The 26,408-nt window shown below is 44.1% G+C and overlaps 1 protein-coding gene across 3 annotated transcripts; it reads left to right on the top strand.

The window, feature by feature from the left end:
• Positions 1-6,052: 6,052 nt before the first annotated feature.
• LOC147377858 (C-X-C chemokine receptor type 2-like) lies at positions 6,053-15,661 on the top strand. Of its 3 annotated transcripts, none has more exons than XM_086340621.1 (3): positions 6,053-6,214; positions 6,561-6,636; positions 12,973-15,661. In XM_086340621.1, the coding sequence occupies exons 1-3, from the start codon at positions 6,093-6,095 to the stop codon at positions 14,059-14,061; spliced, it is 1,287 nt and encodes a 428-aa protein (XP_086196747.1). In that variant the 5' UTR covers positions 6,053-6,092; the 3' UTR covers positions 14,062-15,661. The 3 variants fall into 3 exon arrangements, with proteins under 3 accessions (XP_086196747.1, XP_086196758.1, XP_086196767.1); XM_086340632.1 differs by lacking the exon at positions 6,053-6,214 and adding an exon at positions 10,170-10,315 and having other exon boundaries at positions 6,583-6,636; XM_086340641.1 differs by lacking the exon at positions 6,053-6,214 and having other exon boundaries at positions 6,583-6,636; positions 13,082-15,661.
• The last annotated feature ends 10,747 nt before the right edge of the window (positions 15,662-26,408 follow it).

Genomic DNA, 26,408 nt, shown 5'->3' with positions numbered 1-26,408 from the left:
GGGTGACATAATTATTTCTTTAAATCAGATTATCACTCAAATGCTCCAACATACATCAGTTCTCTCACTCTGTCAGTTTATTCAGTGCTCAACAAAACGATATCAAGCACCTAGAGTGCGCCAAACTCTGTGTGGGATAGCTTTGGGGAGACAAAATTTCATATATATATATATATATATATATATATAATCCCTTCTTTCAAGAACCTCGCAATGTGGAGGAGGAAGCCGTCCTACTGATGATTATAAATCCCTGAAATTGATGCCATCATAGAGGTAAGCCTGGGGATACAGAGAAGCACAGAGAGGGGTGGCAGTGCGTGGAGGTGACGACAGGGCTGAACTGGAGAGGAGAGAGAGTTGGCCGGCCCAAGAAGGTGGGGAAAGGGAAAAGGAACTGTGTGCCAAAGCCCAAGAGGAACCAGAGCAGCTGTAGTGGGGGAACTGCGAGTTGTTCCCTGTGGCCAGAGTCAAGTATTCCAAAGGGCATGGCTAGAAATAAGGCAGGAGAAGCATCAGAGGCAGGGGCACCAAGCGCCCAAATCAGAAATTTGGCACTGACTGAGGGCAACTGGGGTCCTTGAAGGGCTGTAAGAGGGAAAGAAGGTAATCAAACTCACGTTTGAGGCACATGGTTCTGATAGAGAGTGGAAGATGGATTGAGAGGGGAAAGACTTAAGGCAGAGAACATTTAGGAAAATAGTGATCTGGTCATGGTGGTAGCAGCAGCAGCAGGAACCAACAGTGCCAAGCACCATTTTGTTTTGTAAATATAGACTCATTTCATCCACATGACAACCCTATGTGGTGAGTGCTCTAATTATCCCCATTTTACAGATGATGAAACTGAGACCAGTAAGACACAATAACTTGCCCAAGGTCTACAGCCACTGACATTGCTGGGATCCTAACTCAGACAGATTTGCTCTGAAATTCAGAGGCGTCCCACGATGAATCCAGTAGCTTAGGTGAGAGAGTAAAGCGGGGCCTAACTCGTCAATGACGATATTGAAGAGGAAATAATACAGAAAGATGTTAGAGAGATGGCCTTGGTAGAGAGGAGGAGGAAGGTGAGCCTAAGGGGCATGCCCGTTCCCCCGTTAAGGAGCAGGGGCACCCACGTCAGGGAATTCATGAGACCAGTTGTTGTTTTTTTTTTCCTTTAGCCACAGAGTTTATTGTTTGAATATTTGCAACTATTATTCTATACACAAATGTTAATTTCTTACAAAACCCTGTATTCCATATTGCTGGGTCACTTCACTCTCCATTTTATGCCATATTTCCATCAAAAACTATTTCCCTAAATTACAATGTGCCTGGTTGTATGTTGTTGTTCAGTTGCTAAGTTGTGTCTGACTCTGTGATGCCATGGACTGCATAGCCCACCAGGGTCCTCTGTCCATGAGATTTCTCAGGCAAGAATACTGGAGTGGGCTACCATTTCCTTCTCCAGAGACCAGTTTTCTATATGTTGAGTTTGCAGCATCTGTGGGACCTCAGGGTAGATTTCAGGAAGTGGTTGCATGTAAGAATTTGAGCTTAGAGAGAAGCTTAGAAGAGAAGCTGGGAACTATAGGTGTGGGAGACACTGCCCCAGACTGGGTAGGGGCTGAAGCCAAGGAGGCAGGTGGGCTGGTCTAGGGAGAGCAGGGGGAGACAGGGGCCAAGGCAGACTCCAGGGAACATCCATATTTGAGGAATGAACCAATAAACAAAGCAACAAACAAGACCAAAAGAGTTTCTCAGAGAAATAAAAGAAGAATGGAGTTAGTGGGGTGAAATGTTGCAGAGATCAGATAATGTATAGTATCCATTTCACCATAAATAAAGTTTAAAAGCATACAGCAGGTTGGGAGAAAATATTTTACCATAATTGACAATTATGAGACAGTATGAGTGGATAGGGTAACAGGTCCTTATATAGGAGAAGGAAATGGCAACCCACTCCAGTGTTCTTGCCTGGAGAATCCCAGGGACGGGGGAGCCTGGCAGGCTGCCGTCTCTGGGGTCACGACTGAAGCGACTTAGCAGCAGCAGCAGCAGCAATAGGTAATAGGAGAGTACATAATAATAGGAGAGCACACCGGAACAGTCTTTTGAAGAACGATGAGTAGTATTTATCAACATTTAAACATGCACAGTTATGACCCAGCAAAATTGTACTTAAGTTACGGAAGCATACAAATTCCCAAAGACCTACATCCAAAGATGCTCATAATAAGAACCTAAATATTCACCTGTAAGTGTTAGTAGCTCAGTCATGTCCAACTCTGCAACCCCTGACAGGCTCCTCTGCCCATGGAATTCTCCAGGAAAGAATCCTGGAGTGGGTTCCCATTTCCTTCTCCAGGAGATCTTCCTGACCCAGGGGTCAAACCCGGGTCTCCTGCATTACAGGCAGATTTTTTACCACTATGTCATGAGGGCTTCATTCATCTATAAGCTAATTACCAAATAAATCATCTTATATCCTTGCCATGGACCATGATGTCATCACTGAAAAGAATAAGATGGATGTATATGGACTGATGTGAAATAGGAACATGATACATTGTTAAAGTGAAAAACAACATAACTAGTTTAACACTCTTAACTATGCATGGGGAAAAGTCTGGAAAGATACAGATGATACACCTGTACACAAGATACAGGTGAACAGAGGGATGGAAAGGAATCCAATTTCACTTTATATGCTCTTACATCACCTGTATTCGTTACAGTATGCCCATTTTATTTTATAATATTAAAACAGCTTTATTTAAGAGAAGGGTTTACTGGGTTTAGCAACTCTAGGTTATTGGGAACCTTGGCAAAAGCTGTTTCCGCAGCGCAGTGGGAAGGAAGCTGGTTGCAGTGAGTTAAGCAGTGAACAAGAAGTTGGTGAAGTGGATACAGCAACTGCTCGCTGTGTTTTCAAGAAGTTTGCCTTTGAAATGGAGGCAAATACTTCTCCCAGGGGGAGAAGTAGCTGAAGGAGTCCTAGAACAGAGGAAGGGAGAGAAAGACAAATGCAAGTTCAGGGAAAGAGGTGGTTCCAGGAAAGAGAGGCAGAGGGACCAGGAGGCAAGACCCTCGAGGTTATGAGAGGCAGTGGGTCCCACCAGCAGGTGCAGGAATTCAAAAGGAGAAGAAAGGATACTTCTCATCCTGCCCCTAGAAGGAAGGAAGAAAGTGTACACATAAATTCAGCACATGTGTCAGCTGGGCGGTGGGGTTGCTTGCATTTCCCTTATAAAGAAGAAGGCATATTTTGAAAATGAGACAGATATGGACTAGGCAAACCACCACCTTCAGACTCCTCTAGAAACCGTTAGCCAGGAAGGTGTGAAAAGTCCCAGTGCTATTACAGAATTGCCAGGTAGAGCCTTGACCTTTAGTCAGAGTCCCAGGGCAGATCTCGTTGCTCCTCTGTGGGGACACCTCCCCTGGTGGGCCTCCTGAACTTCCCCCTCGGCAGCCCTGGGTCAGAAGGTTCCACACAGAAGCTGCCTTCTCCGGTCCAACATCCCTGACAGCTACCAAGCCCTGGGTCACCGTGGAGGCATCAGTGGCTACTCCAATAACAGCAGCAGTAGCGACAACATCAGGCGGGTGAGCAGTGTGGCCTTCGGGCAGCTGGGGACATATTCTGATAGAAGGAACTTGGAAACGTCATTCTCTTCCTGTGAGTCCCCTGAGAACCGAAGTGATGAATTACAGAAACAAAATATTTACGTCTTCACTAAGGCAGCTCAGTACAAATGAACCTCCTACAGTAATAGAAATGTCCTACAGGACATCTGCACTCTCCAATATGATAGCCAAAAGCAGAGACATCACTTTGTCAACAAGGGTCCATCTAGTCAAGGCTATGGTTTTTCCAGTGGTCATGTATGGATGTGAGAGTTGAACTATAAAGAAAGCTGATTACCGAAGAATTGATGCTTTTGAACTGTGGTGTTGGAGAAGATTCTTGAGAGTTCCTTGGACTGCAAGGAGATCCAACCAGTCTATCCTAAAAGAGATCAGTTCTTCATTGGAAGGACTGATGTTGAAGCTGAAACTCCAATATTTTGGCCACCTGATGTGAAGAGCTAACTCATTTGAAAAGACCTTGATGCTGGGAAAGATTGAGGGCAGGAGGAGAAGGGGACAACAGAGGATGAGATGGTTGGATGGCATCACCGACTCGATGGACATGGGTTTGGGTGGACTCTGGGAGTTGGTGATGGACAGGGAGGCCTGGCATGCTGCGGTTCATGGGGTCCCAAAGAGTCAGACATGACTGAGTGACTGAACTGAACTGAGTCACATGTGGCCACTGAACACTTGAAAAACTAAATTTTTTATTTATTTTAATTAATTTAATTTTAAGTAGCCATATGTGACTAACCTCGTTTTCCAGGGGACCACATGGAGGCCCAGAGAGAAATGACTTGTCCAAGCTCACCCTGATCTTTAACAGCAGAACCAGGACTGGAAAACAGTTCTGTATTCACCCCACCATCTGTAGGCCTGCGGTGGGCTCAGTGGAAATGAAATCAGTCTAATGAAAATTGAGAAGTAGGCTGCTTGGGAACTCCCTGGCAGCTCAGTGGTTAGCACTCCATGCTCTCATTGCCGAGGGCCTGGGTTCAATTCCCGGTCAGGAAACTAAAATCCCACAATCTCACGTTATGGCAAAAAGAAGAAAGAAAGAAAGAAGTAGACTGGTTGGGAAATGTCAGATCTGGACTCTCCTTTCTATATCCAGTTGTCTGGGACAGAGAAGTACTTACAGGAGCTCAGAAACCTAAGGCTGGGATCCAGCCCCTCATTGCGGTGGACAGAATGCCAGATTTGAGGTCAGGTTTAAAAAAAATGTCTTAAGAACTGCTTAAAACTCAGTTTATCTGCGTCATTCTAGGTAAGTTGCCTAACTTCACAGTCTCGGTTTCCTCATTCAGAAAATGCATATCTCATGCAGCTCCTGTGAAGATTAAATGATACAGATTCTGAAAAGCACTTTTCTTGGATGCTAGGCCCTAGCAGGCACTCATCATTAGAGCTAAAGTGACGACTGTTATTTCTGGTTAAAGCAAATTAAGATATACCTGGAAGTCAGCCCGGAAAGCAGACATGCTGCTTTCTCTTGCTTGGCAATGGTGGGAGAGACCCCATGCTTTTAGCTGATCAACTATTTCAGTAATAATAATACCAATAATAAATGCTAACCCTAAAAATAAAAAAAATAAAATAAATAAATGCTAACCCTGTGCTTTATGTATGTCTTAAGTGTTTTATAGGTAATCTCTCCTTTCATCCTCAGCACAACCTGGTGAGTCAGAGTCTACCATTGAGTCTAAAATGAGTCTCATTTTACGGATGAGCAGACTGAGAATCTGAAAGGAAAAGTCGCTTGTCCAGAGCAGCTAGGTTAGCAGTGTTCTTCACTGCTGCACTCAGGGCCTCTCCCCACAGGTCCTGGGTCTCTGGGTTTACCATCACCTAACCAGGAGTCTCTGGGTTCTTCAGCATAGTAAAGAGAAAGGTGACAGAACGTTTGCTAAACGGTTGGACTCAAAGGTTCTTTCCTAGGGGTAGGCAGCTAAGATGAGTTTTCCACAGGCTCTGAGTACCCTGTGGGCCCTGGGATGCCTGGGGCAAGAGGCCAGGATAACAAGTAGCAGAGGGCCTGGGGAATCAATCACTGTAAGGGTAAGGACTTGGGAGGGTGCGGTGAATTCATGTTCACAGCTCCACCCAAATTTATCCTTCCAGTTGTTATCAATAGCAAATGTGACAAAACATATGCTTGGTGTCATCTGTTTTCAAAAATGTATTTGAACTTGGATGGGATTTTAACCCTTACCAAATGTCTTTCTTTCCAAATGAGATGGTCTCGATTCCAAAATTAGTAGCTACTACTGACCCAGTTCCAAGTGGACAAATCAATAAAAAAATATAAATGCCCTAAGAGAGGAGCATGGTCAGAGAGGATGACTGGGGAGTGAGGAGAAAGACAAGAAGAGGTGAACAGGGCACCCATGTGGGGGTGGAAGTTGAGAAGGGCGTGGCGTGGAGAAGGAATTTATGAGGATTTAAGAACACCGGGGGTGTGTGGGGTGGAGATGAGAGGCCAGGGAAGAAAACCACCAGACGTGCCAAAGGCTAAAGCTCCATTTCTGGTGCCTTCAAGAGCTGTTCCCTTTGAGATGGGAAAAATGTTGAAGAGCCATAGAACTGCTGGGGGGTAAGCACGGGAAGCCCGACACAACTGGAATGCAGGGAGAAACAGGCAGGGCAGCTGAAAGAGCCCGGGGCTGCTGAGCTCAAGGCAAAGACGAGAAATCTGTGCCAAGCCGGGCCAACTACTTCTTTTGGGTGGGCCTCAGTTTCTTCATCTGGGAAATGGAAAGATTGGCTAGGAAACCCCTTCCCAAAATGAACTCTGCCAGTTCATAAAAGGACAACTAGTTGTTAAAGAGCTGACCTGGGAATTAATTATTCAAACTATCAAAAGCATCCCGCACCCTCAGGGGCTCCACCCCAGAATTGAGCAATATAATCCACCACTCACTTCCTCACTGTGTTCTCAGCACCGCCGCCCTTTCTTCAGTCAGACACATCTGCCTTTCCTGGAGGTGTCCCACAGGTGACAAGCCCAGAATCATGGTAAGTCTTGAAACACCCACCCTTCCCACCTTCCAGACACTTCTCTGTTCTCTGTCCCCCTTGACACCCAGGCTCCATTTGTCCCCTCCATCTATCCCCACACCTCTCAGTCTTTCCATTCTCTCTTTAGACCACCCTGTCCTCAAAGGGAGAGCCTCTGCTCCTCTTCCATACCCCTCTCTCCAGCAAGCACCTAGGGCAACTCACTGCCCACCCTCTTTTCTTCCCGCTCCCAGCCAGCTCTCCCTGCCTTGGCTAGAATTGAGTCTGAGCCAGATCCTAGTGAGGCTCTCCTTCCCCATATTAAACACAAATACGTGTGGATTCTATTTCTAGAGAGAAAGAATACTGGAATTGTATTCAAACAACCTGGACTTTGTTGCGTTATTATTGTGTTGCTGCTGTTAAAAAGATTGCCTTAAGTATTTGGGCTCTTCTAAGTATAAAACTTTTGTGAAATAAATTAGAATCATGCTTTTCATGGAGTCATTAGGGGGCTGGCAATTCCACTCAGTGAGGGACTTTCCTGTTTGGTTACCAAGGACATAATTGGGTGGCTACCAGCAGGGAGCCAGTCAATTCAAGGACATTTGGTTTATTATTTCCTGTGAGGGTTGTTTTTTTCATCCTGGGTCTTATTCACTTATTTGTTTTCATTTTCAGCTGCACTGGGTTGTAGCGAGCCGGGGCTGTTCTCTAGTTGCAGGAGCTTTTCACTGCGGTGGCTGCTCTTAGCGCAGAACATAGGCTGTAGGCTCACGGGCTTCAGGAGTTGTGGCGCACGGACTTAGTTGCTCTAGGGCATGTGGGATCTTCCTGGACTAGGGATCGAACCTGCGTTCCCTGCATTGGCTGGTGGGTTCTTAACCACTGGACCACCAGAGAAGGCCACAACTGTATTTGAATCGTTGAGTGGTGATTTGTTGTTTTTTTTTTTTAAAGAAGCAGATCTGTGGACTGAAAATAGCATGTGAAGTCATTCACACCTAGTTGAAATTCTGGCCGTAGCACTGAGAGGCTCTGTGACTAAAAGCTGGTTTCTGAGCCTTGCTGTGCCTGTCTGTTTGTAACTGCCGAGCAAGACTATGTACCTGCGAGGCACAAATCGGATCTCAAATATGCATCTCCCTTCAACTGTCAAACATCCTCACCAGAGACGGGTAAACCAAAAAAGAAACAAACAACAACAAAACATTCCCCTGCCCCAGCCTCCCGTGGCCGGAGGTCATTGCCCTGGCCTGGTTCCCATTTCTGAGTTCTCTACCTTCTGTCCTGACTTGCGTGGTCGCGCCCTGGTCCCTGAGACTGAGCCTTCGTGTCTAGTAATGGGAGCTCACCCATACACCTCCAGCCCATCTCCTGCACAGCTGAACACTGGATTATCCGGAATGAGGACTGGGCTGTGACAACTTGCTTGGCTGTTGCTGCTGCTTCTGAGAGAGGCAGTTTCTGTGGCTGCCCCACCTCTGCCTTTTCGCAGCTGATGCTTGTAAATGTTAGGTTCTTCCCTCTAAGGGCACAAGCTCTCTGCATCCATCGTGCTCTGTATCCACTCTCAAAGGTGGGTCTTCTCTTAGGTCATGTGTTCCCTGAAGAGCATCTCTGATCATCAGCTCCCAGAAGTGACCCACCTTGTGATTTCATTACTCTGGGCTTCTGAGAAAACTTGGCCTTGACCTTGGGATGGCAGAGTCAGTGGTTTCTCGCAGGTTTTGCAAGCAACACTGGCTGAGCCAGCTGTACTAGTCACCTCCCTCACTACAGTCCCTGTCTCCTGGCCAGACAGGGCCCCATCTTTATCATCACATCTTTTAGGTTCATGGACTGACTTAATCTGCTCTATTTGTGATCTCTGTGTTCTGAGAAGGCAATTTATCTGGCCCCCATCACTAGCAGAGAGATACCATCTCAGAAAAGGGAAAGTTAAGAATTCTTTCACTCTAGAGGAAAGGGGCTTTGTTCTTCTAGTTCCTCGTAACCTCATTCTTCCTTCTTCTTTGCTATGTATGATTGACAATAACAGTTTCTTCTGCTAAAGAGGAGAACTTCCTAGGACTTTCGTGTTGACGATGATGAGGATGATATTACTGATTTAATATTTCTATTTCCTTTACACTTATGTTGTTGTTGTTGTTGTTTATTAGCTAAGTCGTGTCCGACTCTTTGTGACCCCATGAATTGCAGCATGCCAGGCCTCCCTGTCCATCACCAACTCCTGGAGTTCACTCAAACTCATGTCCATTGAGTCAGTGATGCCATCCAGCCATCTCATCCTCTGTCGTCCCCTTCTCCTCCTGCCCCCAATCCCTCCCAGCATCAGAGTCTTTTCCAATGAGTCAACTCTTCATATGAGGTGGCCAAAGTATTGGAGTTTCAGCTTTAGCATCAGTCCTTCCAGTGAACATCCAGGACTGATCTCCTTTAGAAATCCCATGGACTGTAGCCCGCCAGACTCCTCTGTCCATGGGATTTCCCAGGCAAGAACACTGGAGTGGGTTGCCATTTCCTTCTCCAGAAGATCTTCCCAACCCAGGGATTGAACCCACAACTCCTGCATTGGCAGGCAGATCCTATATCACTGAGCCACCAGGGAAGCCCAATACACCTTTTTTCTTTTTTATTGAAGTATAATTGATTTATAATGTTGTGCCAATCTCTGCTGTTCAGCAAAGTGACTCTGTTACACACACATACACATTCTTTTCTACACACCTTTGATTCATCTGTTGTAATTGAGATATAATCCACATGCGATAAAAGTCACCCATTTACAGTATACAATTCAGTGGGATTTTGTATACAGACAGTCCCCAACTTACAATGGTTCAACTAACAATTTTTCATCTTTGCAATGCTGCAAAAGTGATATGCCTTAGCTGGAAACTGTTCTCTGAATTTTGAATTTTGATCTTTTCCCAAGCAAGCAACGTACAATAAGATACTCTCTCATGATGCTAGGCAGCGGCCATGCAGTCAAGAGAATAAACTCATGAAGTCTTTTGTCTCTGGCTGTTTTCACTTAGAATAATGTTTTCAAGGTTCACCCATGTTGTAGCCTATATCAGTTCTTCATTACTTTTTATGATTGATTAATATTCCTTGTATGTGTATACCACCATTTGCATATCCATTTATCAGTTGATCGGCATTTGAATTACTTCCGCTTTTTGGTTGCGTGCTGCTGAGAAGATTCACATACAAGTTTTTGTGGGGATATACGCTTTCAGTTCTCTTGAGTATACTAGGAGTGGAATTGCTGGATCATATGGTAACTCTATGTTTTAGCTTTCTTAACAGCTGTTTTCCAAAGCAACTGTACCATTTTATATTTCCACCAGCAGTATATAAAGGGTTCAACTTCTCCACATCCCATCACCATCATTATAGTCTTTACTTTATTATTATGATCATGATACTCCAGTACTCTTGCCTGGAAAATCCCATATATGGAGGAGCCTGGTAGGCTCCAGTCCATGGGGTCACTACAAGTCAGACACGACTGAGCAACTTCACTTTCAGTTTTCACTTTCCAGCATTGGAGAAGGAAATGGCAACCCTCTCCAGTGTTCTTGCCTGGAGAATCCCAGGGACGGGGGAGCCTGGTGGGCTGCCGTCTATGGGGTCGCAGAGTCGGACACAACTGAAGCAACTTAGCAGCAGCAGCAGCAGTGAGTATAAGGTAGTTCCTGAGCCTTCTTATTTTGTATTCGTCTCTTTAACACTGGGTACCATGTTGAGGTGAGTTACAGACTGGCATAGGGTCACAGGATGGCCATATCTTGTTATAAAGAAATGACATGATAGTGATACAGTTTGTGGTTCAAAAGGAAGCTAATTCAGTAGCTGGTCACTTTAGTTTATTTCCTTTTGGAAAACTGGGATAATATTTCAGAGTGGCTGCAGCTTCCCACGAAAGCAGGTTCTCTGCTACCCCCATAACAAGGGCAGAGCCCATAGAAGTTAGCTAGGGATAACCTGTGGTGGGGTTGAGGGTTGCTGGAGAGTCAGGTTTGGAAGAAGGCACCCGTGAGCAACACAGGAAGGATCTCTGTCAGGATTGGAAAGCCACGCAAACAAGAATTATGTGTCTCCACCTGCCTTCCCTGCTTCCTGCTGGCCTTCCTCCTTATGCTGGGAACATACTGCCTTTCTCTGCTCACCCCTGCATGGCAGAATATGCCTGCTCAGAGCTCCCAAAACAATCCGCTGCATTTCCACCCATATGGGAAAATCAGTCATCCACCTGCTCCTGATTTTTAATATACTTTTTCAAACTATACAAGTGTTCCCAGAGGAAGCCTCCCACATCAAAAGAAACACTCTGGGTGGTACAACTTCCTTTTAGCTTGGGCATCCTGAAACCCTACGCTGCTATCACTCAGATTGTTTTTCCAGAACACTTCATTTTATTTTCTTCCAAACTTTAAACTTTTTACTTTGTATTGCGGTAATAGCTGATTAACAATGTCGTGACAGTTTCAGGTGAACAGAAAAGAAACTCAGCCACACATATATGTGTATCCATTCTCCCCCAAACTCCCCTCCCATCCAGGCTGCCTCAGTGAGCAGAGTTCCATATGCTATACAGTAGGTCCTTGTTGGTTATCCATGTTAAATATAGCAGTGTGTACACGACCTTCTGAAAGTCCCTAACTACCCCTTTCCCCCACCCCCAGCCCCAGCAACCATAAGTTCATTTTCTAAGTCTGTGAGTCTCTTTCTGTTTTGTAAGTAAGTTCATTTGTATCATTTATTTTTGTTTCCACATATAAGGGATATCATATGATATTTTTCCTTCTCTGTCTGACTTGTTCCACTCAGTATGACACTCTCTAGGTCCATTCATGTTATTGCAAATGGCATTATTTCATTCTTTTTAATGGCTTTAGGTAATATTCCATTGTATATATATATACATCACAACTTCTTTATCCATTCCTCTGTGGGTGGACATTTAGGTTGCTTCCATGTCTTAGCTATTGTAAACAGTCCCACAATGAACACTGTGGTGCGTGTATCTTTTCAGATAATGTTTTTCTCCAGATATATGCCCAGGAGTGGGACTGCAGGGTCACACGGTAGCTCCATTTTTATCTTTTTTTTTTTTTTAAACTTTACAAATTGTATTAGTTTTGCCAAATATAAAAATGAATCCGCCACAGGTATACATGTGTTCCCCATCCTAAACCCTCCTCCCGCCTCCCTCCCCATACCATCCCTCTGGGTCGTCCCAGTGCACCAGCCCCAAGCATCCAGTATCGTGCATCAAACCTGGACTGGCAACTCGTTTCATACATGATATTATACATGTTTCAATGCCATTCTCCCAAATCTTCCCACCCTCTCCCTCTGCAACAGAGTCCATAAGACTGTTCTATACATCAGTGTCTCTTTTGCTGTCTCATACACAGGGTTATTGTTACCATCTTTCTAAATTCCATATATATGCGTTAGTATACTGTATTGGTGTTTTTCTTTTTGGCTTACTTCACTCTGTATAATAGGCTCCAGTTTCATCCGCCTCATTAGAACTGATTCAAATGTATTCTTTTTAATGGCTGAGTAATACTCCATTGTATATATGTACCACAGCTTTCTTATCCATTCATCTGCTGATGGACATCTAGGTTGCTTCCATGTCCTGGCTATTATAAACAGTGCTGTGATGAACATTGGGGTACACGTGTCTCTTTCCCTTCTGGTTTCCTCAGTGTGTATGCCCAGCAGTGGGATTGCTGGGTCATAAGGCAGTTCTATTTCCAGTTTTTTAAGGAATCTTTTTAAGGAACCTCCATACTGTTCTCCATCGTGGCTATACCAATTTACATTTGCACCAACAACCAGAGCAGTCCTTCCAAAATAACGTTCAGAAAGTTGGACAAAAGAATTCATCTCTTAGCTTTATAGTCAAGCTTTGATCTTTTTCTAGGGATCTAACCCAGTTAGATTCCCTGCTTAATTCCCTAGGTTGAAAAATGAGTGGTACCTCCTGTTTCTGACATTAAAATTAGCTTCAGCGGTCAAATGCTCACCACCAAGGATCCAAGACAGTATGTTCTCTAGGGATTATAAGGGGAAGTTTCAACAATGGTTTGGGCAATGTCATGGAAAGTGATAAGAACCTCTCTGACATTGAAAGAAACTAGATGCTTTTTGTGAAATCATTTTTTCTAAATGTGTCTCCAAAACCTTAGAACTTTAGTGACTCCTTGAAGTGAAAGTTATCTCCATATAATATACAAGCTAACACAAAGAATTCCATCTGAGATGTACAAGTTGTTGGGCTAGAATCTGGGGAGGTTTTACTATGCAGTAACCCTGATCTCTCTTCTTTAGGCTGAAACAAAATTTACTTCAAATATAGAAGGATTTAACTGGGAAAATTACAGCGATGAAGATTTTGGCAATTACAGTTACAACACTGACCTGCCCTCTATTCTAACAGACTCTGCCCCATGTCGGCCAGAAATTCTGGATATCAATAAGCATGCTGTAGTCGTCATCTATGCCCTGGTCTTCTTGCTAAGCCTCCTGGGAAACTCCCTGGTGATGCTGGTCATCTTATACAGCCGGATTGGTCGCTCTGTCACTGATGTCTACCTGCTGAACCTGGCCATGGCTGACCTGCTCTTCGCCATGACCTTGCCTATCTGGGCCGCCTCCAAGGCAAAGGGTTGGGTCTTCGGCACACCCCTGTGCAAGGTGGTCTCACTCCTGAAGGAAGTGAACTTCTACAGCGGTATTCTACTGCTGGCCTGCATCAGCATGGACCGCTACCTGGCCATTGTCCATGCCACACGCACGCTGACCCAGAAGCGGCACTGGGTCAAGTTCATATGTTTAGGCATCTGGGCCCTGTCCGTGATCCTGGCCCTGCCCGTCTTCATCTTCCGCAGGGCCATCCACCCACCCTATTCCAGTGCAGTCTGCTATGAGGACATGGGTGCCAATACAACGAAATGGCGAATGGTGATGAGGGTCCTGCCCCAGACCTTTGGCTTCCTCCTGCCCCTGCTGGTCATGCTGTTCTGCTACGGATTCACCCTGCGCACGCTGTTTTCAGCCCAAATGGGGCAGAAGCACCGGGCCATGCGGGTCATCTTTGCTGTCGTGCTCGTCTTCCTGCTCTGCTGGCTGCCCTACAACCTGGTCCTGATCGTGGACACCCTCATGAGGGCCCATGTGATTGCCGAGACCTGTCAGCGCCGCAACGACATTGGCCGGGCCCTGGATGCCACCGAGATCCTGGGCTTCCTGCACAGCTGCCTCAACCCCCTCATCTACGTCTTCATTGGCCAGAAGTTTCGCCACGGACTCCTCAAGATCATGGCCATCCATGGCCTGATCAGCAAGGAGTTCTTGGCCAAGGATGGCAGGCCTTCCTTTGTTGGCTCTTCTTCAGGGAACACGTCTACTACCCTCTGAGACTCCACACCGGGCTCCTCGCTTCCCCTCAGCATCATCCCAAGCCCCATGTCCTCTGGCCGTTCACAGTCCCATGTCAAGGCAGCTCCGCATTGTGGTTACAGGAAGTTGCTGAGGCCATGTCCCTAATAGGCCCCCATCACATGGACTAGACAGCCTGTCCTGGGCCCACCTCTTGCTATAATCACCATGTCCACTGATAGAGCTTGGTGCATCCTACCAATGAGCCCACAGTGCTCTATCTTCTGGCAGACATCCTTTGAAGATATTCTTTACAATGATTACAAAAAGTTCCCACTATTGGGAACCATTAATGTAAAACACCATTGGTTACTTCCCTAACTCTCCCTTTCCTTGTCTGTCGGCAAAGTCCCCTTCCCTTGAGAGAGGCTGAAAATGACAGACACTCACTTTCCAAGATTCCCTTAAGATAGGAGTGGCCGTATCATCTTGTTCTGATTTGTAATACTTAAAAGCAATAGTGTGCTGGTAAACCACTCTCCTGGGGGAAAAAATGTCTTGATTTGTAGCATTTGCTGTGTGCCATGGTGTATATAAACACTCCCACCATAGCCAGTTTCGAGGGTGATGGCATTTAGCAATGAGTTCAAAAAGTCTAGAAAATGTAATAATCAACTTTCACCGTCTGGTACAAACTGGTTTTAGTGCATCATTATCTAAGAGGAAGTCTGCTGGGGCCAGAAGACACCTGGAAAGTGTTCCTGATTTGAGAGAGAGTAACATATCCTTGGTTCTTGACTTTGAATATGGTTGTAGGATAAGTTCTGTTGAGGCAGCCACTTTGTAACAATGATGCAAAAAATATACCCAACACACTTAGGCTGATGGGGTCAAACAATAAAAAGAACCTGAGAATAAAGAGTCCAAAGTAAACCCACCATAAATAATCAAATGAATTTTAACAAGGATACCAAGACTATGCAATGGGAAAAGGATAGTCCTTCAACAAACTGTGCTGGGAAAATTAGATATCCACATGCACAGAATGAAAATGGACCTTTGCCTTACATCATACACAAAAATTGACTCAAAATGGATCGAAGACCTAAATTTAGAACCACAACTATAAAACTCTTTGAAGAAACCATAGAGGGAAAGCTTCATGTAATTGAATTTGGCAATGATTTCTTGGATATGATGCCAAAAGCACAATTAACCAAAGAAAAAATAGTTTAACTGGACTGCATCGAAGTTTAAAACTTTTGTGTGTCAAAGCCAGACACAAATATTATGTTTCCCGTTATATGAAGTACCAAAAATAGTGACATTCATAGACACCAGAAGCTAGGGAAAAGGGGGATGTGGGGAATTATTCTTTAATGGGTCCAGGATTCAGTTTGGAATGATGTAAAAGTTCTGGAGATGGACAATGGTGATAATTGAACAACAACATGAATGTACCTAATGCCACTAAGCTGTACTTTTTAAAAATGGTAAAATGGTAAATTTTGTGTTAGTGTATTTTGCCACAGTCAAAAACAAACAAAAAAATCTCGTTCTAAAAAGGCAAACTTGATCCACTGGAACCACCTACTTATAACTTCTTAAGTGAGATAATTAAATGTCTATTTTGTGTAAATTACGTTTAGTTGGGTATTACATTACTTGCAACAAAAAGCACCCCAAGTGCTACAGAGAGGTCTGGCAAGGGTGAGCAGAGGTCCTCAATGAGGGTCTTTATAATAAATAAATCCTTTTGCTGTTTATGGAGTACATAGAGAGAAGGTCTAAAATCAAGATGGCGGCTGCTATTTCCTCTTTCTTCCCCAGCCCAAGCCTCCTGCTGCTGAACACATATTACAGAAGGAAACATATCCTGGGATCTTCCTGTGCATCTTGTTTCCCTGGGTGAAACAGTAGTCAAGAGGGTCAAGGGTGGGAGGACTTAGAACTGCCTAGAAAGTCCACCAAATCAGCTGGATTGTGTAGCCAAAAGTCAGAAGGCTCTCCTGAGGTCAGCCAGTGACTCCCACTTTGAGTCCCCCTTCACTCTCTTCTCTCTCCCACCCAAAACACACACACACACACACACCCATCATTCAGGTTTGACAAAATGCCACACTCATGCAGAACGGGGAAAATGACTATGTCACCCAGACAAAACAAACAATTGATCTCATTTCTTCAACCGTATTAAGAGCCTATTGTTCCAGAGCTTTGGGTAAAGCAACAATCAAAACAGACTGAGCCTCACACTGACACAGCCCCTGTTCACAGGGCTTGACTCTGAAAGGGCTTGGACAGGAGGGCCTCTGGGTCCAAGCAGCCTGCTAAGACAGTAAGGGAGCAAGGGGAACTAAACCACACTTTTACCAGCTTCTGATCACTTTCATGTTAACAACTCTCTGACCATTAAACTGAGGAGAGAGTAGCCTTGGCTATAGCACAAGACCTCTCCAGCAAGGCAGAAACAAACCTCAGAACTGAAGTGCTCAAGGGACAGGTGACCACCACTCCTAACTCAGGAACATGCTTTTCCTTTTGCAGTCAGCAAGCGGGCTCAATTCACCAACAATAACCCCTCCGTTCCAAGCTCACTCTGCCAGGTACTGGGCTGAACTCAGGATCAAGCATGACTTAGCTGTTCTGGCTGAGCTTCAGAACAGCTTCTGATTCAGCAAGAGGAAAAGGCAGGGGAATGTGTTTTTACCAAAGCCCCTAGTTACCGGAGGAACCAGTGGTGTCCTAACTGGACAAGGCGGACTAAGTGGACAGCTCTCTGTGATGACTATTGGTGGGAGGAGGCCACCCTGGTTCCAGGAACTCTGCTCTTTCCTTCTGGAACCAGGGCTGGAGGAAACATGGTTCTCCAAGGAAAACAAGAGGATAAAATAATCCCAGAAGCAATGAGGTGGAGGCTGAGTTGGACTTATGTGAACTGTTAATACTTAGCCCTGACTCTTACTCACACTCTCACACACAAGTAAAGACTGTCTTGGCATAAATAATCAACCTGCCAAGCCATCACTAGCACAGGGCAAATCCAAGGACTGCTGATTTCTTTCTTCTCTCTGATGTTTCCAGGTTTGAGTCAGGGCCCAGCAGCCTTCTGCCTAGATCTGCCTTCTCAGTCTAAGCTGGCCCTCTTGCTTTCAGAGATATATGTTCCTCTACTTACACTAACACCATCTGTCTTTTTCCTCTGATCCAATATTTATGATGTCTTCCTCCACCACCATCCCTCTTCAGATTCTGTAAGATGGGATCCCCTCATTCATGACATCAGGACAGCCACCAGCCTCTCTTGGGTGATACAAAGAAGTACCTCCAGTTTGCACATCACGTTGAAACACATCACGTGTAGGCACACGTGGAAAACCACACCATCACACGATACCAAAGACAGGGGAGACCTAGAGACGCCCCTCCCCATGGAGAGGCTGACTCTTTCAGTACATAAACGAGGAAACTGAAGCCCAAGCAAAGCATCTTGACCAAAATCTCATGGCTAAATAGTAATGAAATTGGAATAAAAATTCCTAGTTCACTTCATTTTTTTCAGATATTTTGCTTTTCTAATGGTAAATTTTAAAACCTCTTACAAAGGAACAGGAAATAAATACAATGAACTTCTCAGAGCACTCGGGTCACGCCACAGGGCCAGTCTACATCTTCAGGGCCTGGACTCATCCGTGTTGGCACTGGGCTTTGGAATCTCCATCCTGTGATAGGGGCCACCCAAGGCTTGGGGCGCAGTGTGAAAGCAGGCTCAGCTGGGGTTACCCTATTCTGTGCTGGCAAGCAGGACAGTTAAGAGGCAATCATAGACCAACATGAAGTTCAAAGACAAGCCAAACTAAACCTTCTACTGAGGCACACCCTGTGTCACACAAGATTCACTTAGAAAAGCAGAACTAAATTTCTGAAAAGAAGAAGGGATTTGTTACAGGGATCTGACTGTAGCACTTGGGAGCTGGTTCAGGAGCCTAGAGTAGCTGTCGACTTTGCTTCTGGTGCTGGGACGTGAAAGTGACAGGACACGCAAGTGAGAAGGAAAGATGCACATCAAGGGGCGAGGAGTAAGGACAGACTGAGAGATGAGTGGCAAGCTCTGGCTGTGGATGGCCCGCCTGCTGGATGTCTGTTGGTGTCTGCATCACAAAGGTCTCTTCCCAGGTGACTCAGTGGTGAAGAACTCACCTGCCAATGCAGGAGACACAAGTTGGATCCCTAGTCTGGGAAGATACCCTGGAGAAGGAAATGGCAACCCACTCCAGTATTCTTGCCTGAAGAACCCCACAGACAGAAGAATCTGGCAGGCTACAGTCATGGAGTCACAAAGAGTCAGATACAACTTAGTGACTGAACAACAACAGCAACGTGACAAAGGTCAGCACACTCCACGCAGGAGCACTCAGAGCTGCAGACCACTGCCAACCCGAAAGCAAGAGCAGCCAGAAGATAAGCGCCAGTAATGTCACAGTAGTGCTGACTTTCCAGCGCATAAAACATGCATCTCTGGCCAACACGAACCTGGAATGATGCAAGGAAGGAAACTGGGGGAACATAGTTACAGCTGAACTAAAAGAAAAGTGAAAAGTGAAAGTCACTCAATCATGTCAGACTCTTTGTGACCCCCATGGATTGCAGCCCACTAGGCTCCTCTGTCCATGGAATTCTCCAGGCAAAAATACTAGTCTTCCCTTCTCCAGGGGATCTTCCCAGCCCCAGAGATCAAACCCAGGTCTCTCACATTGCAGGTGGATTCCATTCAAATCTTTTGCATGAATAGAGGTTACCTATGAATAGAACTCTAGAGAAAAAGAAATGGTTACCACAAAGGTTTGGATTATGCTTTTTCAAGTTTTAGTACATCAGAAAGGAGCACACTGGGGTATTTGAGGGTCCTGATCAAATTTTCTTTACCTTGATCTTGGACACCTAGTTCACTGTACTCTCATTCTTTAACCTATAAACATAACTTTTCTGCAAGCTGTTCACAATAAAAATGCTTTCAATCATTAAAATAAAAGAAAAAGCTATGAAGAAAGTTATCAAAACCACAAGTGGACACCTCCAGTAATTTCAAGGAGCCCCTACAGGGTGTTGGGCAGAGGTGTCTATTGCTCTGGGGTCCAAATGCAGCAGAGTAGAAGACAGTATCATCACCCACTACTTCTAGGAGAGTAAAGAGGTGCGACCTTTAGAGAAGGTAATTTGATCAAACCTACTTCAGTGCACACACCCTGTGATCCAGGAATGACACTTCAGATGTGCACCCTATAGAAATACCCGCTTAAGTGGACAAATGTCCATCAGTAGGGAAGTGGCTAGTTCAACTGTGAAGGTCCATCCATACCATGGACTGTATTGATGGCAGTTGTTTAAACATACGGTTACAAATGTGATGTTAAGTGGTAGAAACCAGAACAGAAGGCCACATATCGTAGAATCCATTGACATAAAATGTCTGGAAAAGGTAAATCTACAGAGGAAGAAAGCAGATGAGTGATTGCCTGGGGCTGGGAGTGGGAGCAGGGCATGACTGCAAACAGGACTGTGGTTCTGTTAGGGGCAGTGGAAATATTTTAAGTCTGGATTGTGGTATAGTTGTATAACTCTGCTAACTTACTAAAAATAATTATATTGTGTACTTAAAGCAGCTGAATTTTATATTAAACAAATTATACTTCAGTAAAACTATTTTTAAAAACCTTAAAAAATAATGAGGTAGTTACAGTCAGCCCTCCACATTCACAGGTCCTGCATCTGTGGATTCAAACAACCATGGATTGAAAACACTTGAAAAAAATATTCCAGAAAGTTCCAAAAAGCCAAAACTGACTTTGCCATGCATTAACAAATATTTTCATAGCATTTACATTGTGTTAGCTATTACAAGGAGTCTGGAGATAATTTAAAGTGTACAGACCAGGGGGCGGGGTGCTAAAAGAAAAGAAAAGAAAGTGTACAGAAGTATATGCAGAGATTATATGCAAAGACAATGCTATTTAATTAAGTTTCATATAAGAACTGAAACAACTGTGGATTTTGGTACCCAAGAGCAGGGAATGGGTTCCTACAACCAATACCCTGTGATGCCAAGTGTTGGTTGTATACGAATGGACATGGAAAGATCTTCAAAAAACCATATTGAATGAAAAAGGAAAGTAGAACAGCATGTGCAGTAACCAGTTTATCCATTTGTGTAAAAACATTATAATTATATGGCTTTATAAGTGTTCAGAAAAATATCTGGGAGGAAATACACCAAGCTGTTCAAAGGACTTCTTGTTAAAGAACTTTATTCTCTTTAGTCGTATCATGATTAATTCATATGGCTTTGCATTGTTCTAATTTCTTTGGTTGGATCAGAGTTTTTGCAAAAACGAAGGAGCTGAGGCCTTGTATTTATGGATGAGACCTACGGGCTAGCACAGATATAGGCCTCCTTACGGACAAAGAACCTGAGCTTTGTGGATGTGCCTGTGTCTCATTGACCAGTATTAGTCTTTTTTTTTTTTTAACTTGATTTCCTGATAAAGCTGCTTTTTGAAAACATCACCGTAAGTTGATGCTTTCATTTGAGATAAAGTTATCATCTCAAATAAGTTAAACACTAAGGGGCCAAAAAAGAACCAAGGAGCATTAAAGTCCAATGGAGCAGTATTTTTAATTTCTATCTCCATGTTTAAAATGGGCTCTTTGCTTAAAATGCAGCTTTATGGACAAGCCCAGACTGGATCAGCATCCTGGCAGGAACCTGATGGCATAGTGGACTGGGCAAGGAGATAGAGTTTCATCAAACTCATGAGAATTCAATACAAAGAGCTTTAACAAAAGTGGGGGAACAAAAATAAACTCAAAATGGATTAAAGATCTCAACATAAGACCAGAAACTATAAAACTCCTAGAGGAGAACATAGGCAAAACACTCTCCGACATACATCACAGCAGGATCCTCTATGACCCACCTCCCAGAATATTGGAAATAAAAGCAAAAATAAACAAATGGGACCTAATTAAACTTAAAAGCTTCTGCACAACAAAGGAAACTATTAGCAAGGTGAAAAGGCAGCCTTCAGAATGGGAGAAAATAATAGCAAATGAAGCAACTGACAAACAACTAATCTCAAAAATATACAAGCAACTCCTACAGCTCAACTCCAGAAAAATAAATGACCCAATCAAAAAATGGGCCAAAGAACTAAATAGACATTTCTCCAAAGAAGACATACAGATGGCTAACAAACACATGAAAAGATGCTCAATATCACTCATTATCAGAGAAATGCAAATCAAAACCACTATGAGGTACCATTTCACGCCAGTCAGAATGGCTGCAATCCAAAAGTCTACAAGCAATAAATGCTGGAGAGGGTGTGGAGAAAAGGGAACCCTCTTACACTGTTGGTGGGAATGCAAACTAGTACAGCCACTATGGAGAACAGTGTGGAGATTCCTTAAAAAACTGGAAATAGAACTGCCTTATGACCCAGCAATCCCACTGCTGGGCATACACACTGAGGAAACCAGAAGGGAAAGAGACACGTGTACCCCAATGTTCATCACAGCACTGTTTATAATAGCCAGGACATGGAAGCAACCTAGATGTCCATCAGCAGATGAATGGATAAGAAAGCTGTGGTACATATACACAATGGAGTATTACTCAGCCATTAAAAAGAATACATTTGAATCAGTTCTAATGAGGTGGATGAAACTGGAGCCTATTATACAGAGTGAAGTAAGCCAGAAAGAAAAACACCAATACAGTATACTAACGCATATATATGGAATTTAGCAAGATGGTAACAATAACCCTGTGTACGAGACAGCAAAAGAGACACTGATGTATAGATCAGTCTTATGGACTCTGTGGGAGAGGGAGAGGGTGGGAAGATTTGGGAGAATGGCATTGAAATATGTATAATATGATATATGAAACGAGTCGCCAGTCCAGGTTCGATGCACGATACTGGATGCTTGGGGCTGGTGCACTGGGATGACCCAGAAGGAGGGTATGGGGAGGGAGGAGGGAGGAGGGTTCAGGATGGGGAACACATGTATACCTGTGGCGGATTCATTTGTATATTTGGCAAAACTAATACAATATTGTAAAGCTTAAAAATAAAATAAAATTTTAAAAAAACTGGGGGAAGAATTTGGGGTAAGTAAGGCGCAATGGTTTAGCACCCCAAGGCCAGTAGCGACTGGGAGCTGTTACTATCCCTACGCCTAAGAAGTGAGGTAGGGGAGCTATCGCAGGAGCCCAGAAGGAAAGCTGTATGATAAGGCCTGTCTGACAAGAGTCAATCCCAGTATCCAAGGAACAGAGGTAGGAGAATAAATGCCCTGACCTGTAGTTTTGCCCACAGATCTCCAACAAGGGCTCCCATGAGCCAAGCTCAGAAATCAGAGTATGGGGAACCCACTAAGGTAATCCATATTGGTCACTATCCCAGGGCACAGAGCGTGGTAAAAGAAGGCAGAGAGTGGGTCTGAAAGCACAAACAGAAGGTATCCAGCTTATGGTTAAGGTAAGGTGACAGTCTAAGCTAAGGAATGTGAATGGCTCAAGGTGGGTCCCTGGGAATCTGGAGCTAAGGTGAGTCTGATCAAGACTCAAGTTTATGTTGATGGGAATGTAAATTGGTGCAGCCACTATGAAGAACAGTATGGAGGTTCCTCAGAAAACCAAAAATAGAGTTACCATATGATCCAGCAATCCCACTCCTGGGCACATACCCAGACAGAACTATAATTGAAAAAGATACAGGTGCTACCATGTTCATAGCAGTGCTACTCACAATAGCTGAGACACGGAAACAACCTGTCTATTAACAGATGAATGGATAAAGAAGACGTGGTAATATATGCAGTGTAATACTATTCAGACATAAGAAAAAAATGAAATAAAGCCATTTTCAGCAGGATCGATGCACCTAGAGATTATCATACTAAGGAAGTAAGTCAGAAAGAGAAAGACAAATACTATATGATATCACTTACATGTGGGATCTAAAAATTTGGCGAAAATAAACCTATCTACAAAATCAAAAAAACTCATAGACTTATGGTTACAAAACAGGAGGGACTGTGGAGGAGGGAAGGACTGGGAGTTTGAGGTTAGTAGATGGAAACTATTACATATACAGCAAATAAACCACAAGTTCCTACTGGACACAAGGTACTCTATTCAATATCCTGTGATAAATCTTAATGGAAAAAAATTTTTAAAGATATGTGTGTGTGTGTGTGTGTGTGTAACTGAGTCACTTTGCCATGTAGCAGAAATTAACACAACCTGTACATCATCACTACTACAATAAAAAATAAATATCATTAAAGTCATGCTATTAAAAAAAAGATTCAAGTTTAAAACCCATTGACCCAGAAGCCATGGGGCAAATCTGCTCAAACTGGAGATGAGAAACGTCCTGTTGGAATTAAAACTGTCTGTGAGGATGATTCTTTCCCTTCCAGATATATGTTCTCCTTCCTCTCTCTCTCCTTGTACACTTCTGGTCTCTAAGACCCCCACAATTCCCCTTAGCTGACCTCTAGCCAAAAGCAAGGTGGCCTTGCAGGGAGTCGCCTCCTGACCATTTCACCCGCCCAAGGTGAGACAGATGTAGGGATGGGGAGGGGGTGCAGGGAAGTGCACACATCACTGCCCCAACCTAAGGCCCCTCCTCCAGCAGCTTCATAGCCATAAGCATCTGCCCGGAAAAGACAGATACATCACTGATTTCTCAACAGAGTCTTGCAAGTGTGATGTCAGACACGTCCCCTTGGCCATAACATTGGGGTTGGTGTCCTAGCAAAGCTGGCTCTGTGCCAAGCTACCCAGACATTGGGTCAAACTCTTGATTTTCACAAGGTGTCCTGTCCCGTGTTTGCTTTCTATTCCCACCAGAGCAATAATTCCCACCAGCTAGCATTTCTAGAAGACTGGCTTGGAGATCCAGCATTATGCTAAGGGATTTACTTCTAGAGTATGCAGTCGGCTATGGCACTAGGGTACCTCTTGCTTCCCAGATGACTCAATGGTAAAGAGTCTGCCTGCAACGCAGGAGACACAAATTCAATCCCTGGGTTGGGAAGATCCCTTGGAGAAGGAAATGCAACCCTCTCCAGTATTCTTGCCTGGAAAATCCCATGGAGAGAGGAGCCTGGCAGATTAGAGTCCATGGGGTCACAAAGAGTCAGACACAATTGAATGACTGAGCACAGACACACATACACACACACACACACACACACACACACGCCCCCTGCCTAACTCCCTTGCCCAAGGATCCAGCTCAACTGCCAAAAATGAAAAGCATGACTCCCAGGGAGCATCGAAATGCTTCTCGGTCTCAGTGTCATAGTAGCTCCCAGGGACCAGGGTCAAGGTTGTACAAAATCCCTCTGTTTATGGGAAGATTCTACTAATTTCACTTAAGACATACATGCAGTAAGTGTGTTAGTCACATTGTAACACACTCCTTTAGGGCTGTGCGGTGTCAAACCTGCCCATCTATCAGTGGTGGCCTTGAACTGCTTTGCCTAAATCTAGACTGTCGGGGTGGAAGGGAGCTTAAAAGACTCACTTCTAGACTGACCTCTCCTTTTATCAGGTGAGCTCCTTGTTGCCCAGAACAGGTGAACACTTGCCGAAGGTCTTGAACTGTGAGTGACAGAGGCAGTGCTGGGCCCTGGTCTCCAGAGTCCGCATTCCTTCTCCTCTTTGCCATACTGGGAAAAGTGAAGTCGCTCAGTCACGTCCCACTCTTTGTGACCCCGTGGACTGTAGCCTACCAGGCTCCTCCATCCATGGGATTCTCCAGGCAAGAATACTGGAGTGGGTTGCGATTTCCTTCTTCAGGGGATCTTCCCCACCCAGGGATTAAACCCAGGTCTCCCGCATTGTAGGCAGACACTTTACCATCTGAGCCACCAGGGAAGTCCTCCCTACAAGTTGCTGGCAAACCTAATTCCCACAGGACGAATGGCAGGGCTCAAGACTGTGCTATAACCTTTCACTTCCAAACCTGTAGATAAAGGTTCAGGGAGAAAGAAAACTTTTTTTTTGAGAAAGATTCAAAGGGCAATTTCAAAGTTGCTAGTACCGTCACTTATTCACTTATTTCCATCCATCATGTGAAGCAGGTAAACATTTGGAGCTTATTCAGTGGTAAACATTAACACGATTAAAGCTTCCTGCAAGAGATTTGAACGCTAAGAAGACTTACACTCACACAGAGAGGGTTTTTTGTTTTGTTTTGTTTTTTCACTTTTTTAACAGTTTGGCTGAAGTGTAATTGACATAGCCAAAAAAAAAAAAAAAAAACTGCAGGTGTTTATAATCAAGGTACTAAACATATCCGTCACCTCCACAAGTTTCCTTGCATCCCCTTGTACTTTTGCTTTTTTGTTGTTTGTTTTGGTTTGATTTTTTTTAATGTTTTCATAGGTTTTATTGTTGCTGTTTGTGATGAGAATACATTTGAGATCTACCCTCTTAAAAAAGATTTTAAGTGCGTGATATCGTATGGCTTATTATAGGCACTATGTGCCTGTGCTGTCATTCCAGTCGTGTCCAACTCTTTGTGACCCCATGGACTGCAGCCCAGTAGGTTTTTCTGTCCATGGGATTCTCCAGGCAAAAATGCTGGAGTGAGTTGCTGCACCCTCCTCCCAGGGATCTTCCTGACCCAGGGACTGAGTCCACGTCTCCTGCATTGCAGGCAGATTCTTTACCACTGAGCCACTGGGGAAGCCCTCTAGGCACTGTTTTGTACAGCAAATCTCTGTAAGTAATTCATCTTTGGGATACATTTTTTAACTCAGCAGATTTCAAAAGGTTAAATTTTTTTTATTATGCCAATATTAGTAAGAAAAGCAGGAAATTTAATTCCAAACATGATTTTTGTAAGTCACAGAGAGTTTTTTTTAATCTAAAAGAATAAACATAAAAGATATTTTAAAAGAAAAACTCTATTAAAGCATGGTGAAATAAGGCATAATTAAGTAACCACCATTAACAGATAAGTATTGGAAGAAAGGTACCAAACCATACCTGGAGGGAGTTTAGCAGAGTGATTGAAGGTGTAGGCCCTGGAGTCAGATCCCTGAATGCACATTCCAACCCTAGTTTAATTCTTGTGCCTCAGTTTCTTCCTCTGTAAAATGGGCTAAAAAGTAATTAATAAGAACCAACCTCATAGCTAGTTAATACATATAAAGCACTTAACCCAGTAATAGACTATGATAAGCTTTCAATAAATGTTAGCTATTAGGGAGTTCCTTAGCTCAGTGATTTGGACTCAGCGGTTTCACTGCCAAGAGCATGGGTTCAATCCTTGGTCGGGGAACTAGGATCCCACAAGTCACACAGC

The sequence above is a fragment of the Bos grunniens genome, chromosome 2, assembly GCF_055505025.1.
Source record: "Bos grunniens cultivar Pamir isolate PY7600 chromosome 2, Bosgru_T2T1.0, whole genome shotgun sequence".
NCBI lineage: Eukaryota > Metazoa > Chordata > Mammalia > Artiodactyla > Bovidae > Bos > Bos grunniens.
Note: the sequence above shows the minus strand (reverse complement) of the source record. Positions and strands in the feature narration are given on the sequence as shown.

Excerpts from the sequence above, each read along its gene's own strand:
- LOC147377858 (XM_086340621.1), top strand. The coding sequence starts at position 6,093 with ATGAGAGGCCAGGGAAGAAAACCACCAGACGTGCCAAAGGCTAAAGCT. Across the intron at positions 6,215-6,560 it reads AGCCATAGAACTGCTGGGGG|CACCGCCGCCCTTTCTTCAG; the intron begins GTAAGCACGGGA and ends CTGTGTTCTCAG. Across the intron at positions 6,637-12,972 it reads GTGACAAGCCCAGAATCATG|GCTGAAACAAAATTTACTTC; the intron begins GTAAGTCTTGAA and ends TCTCTTCTTTAG.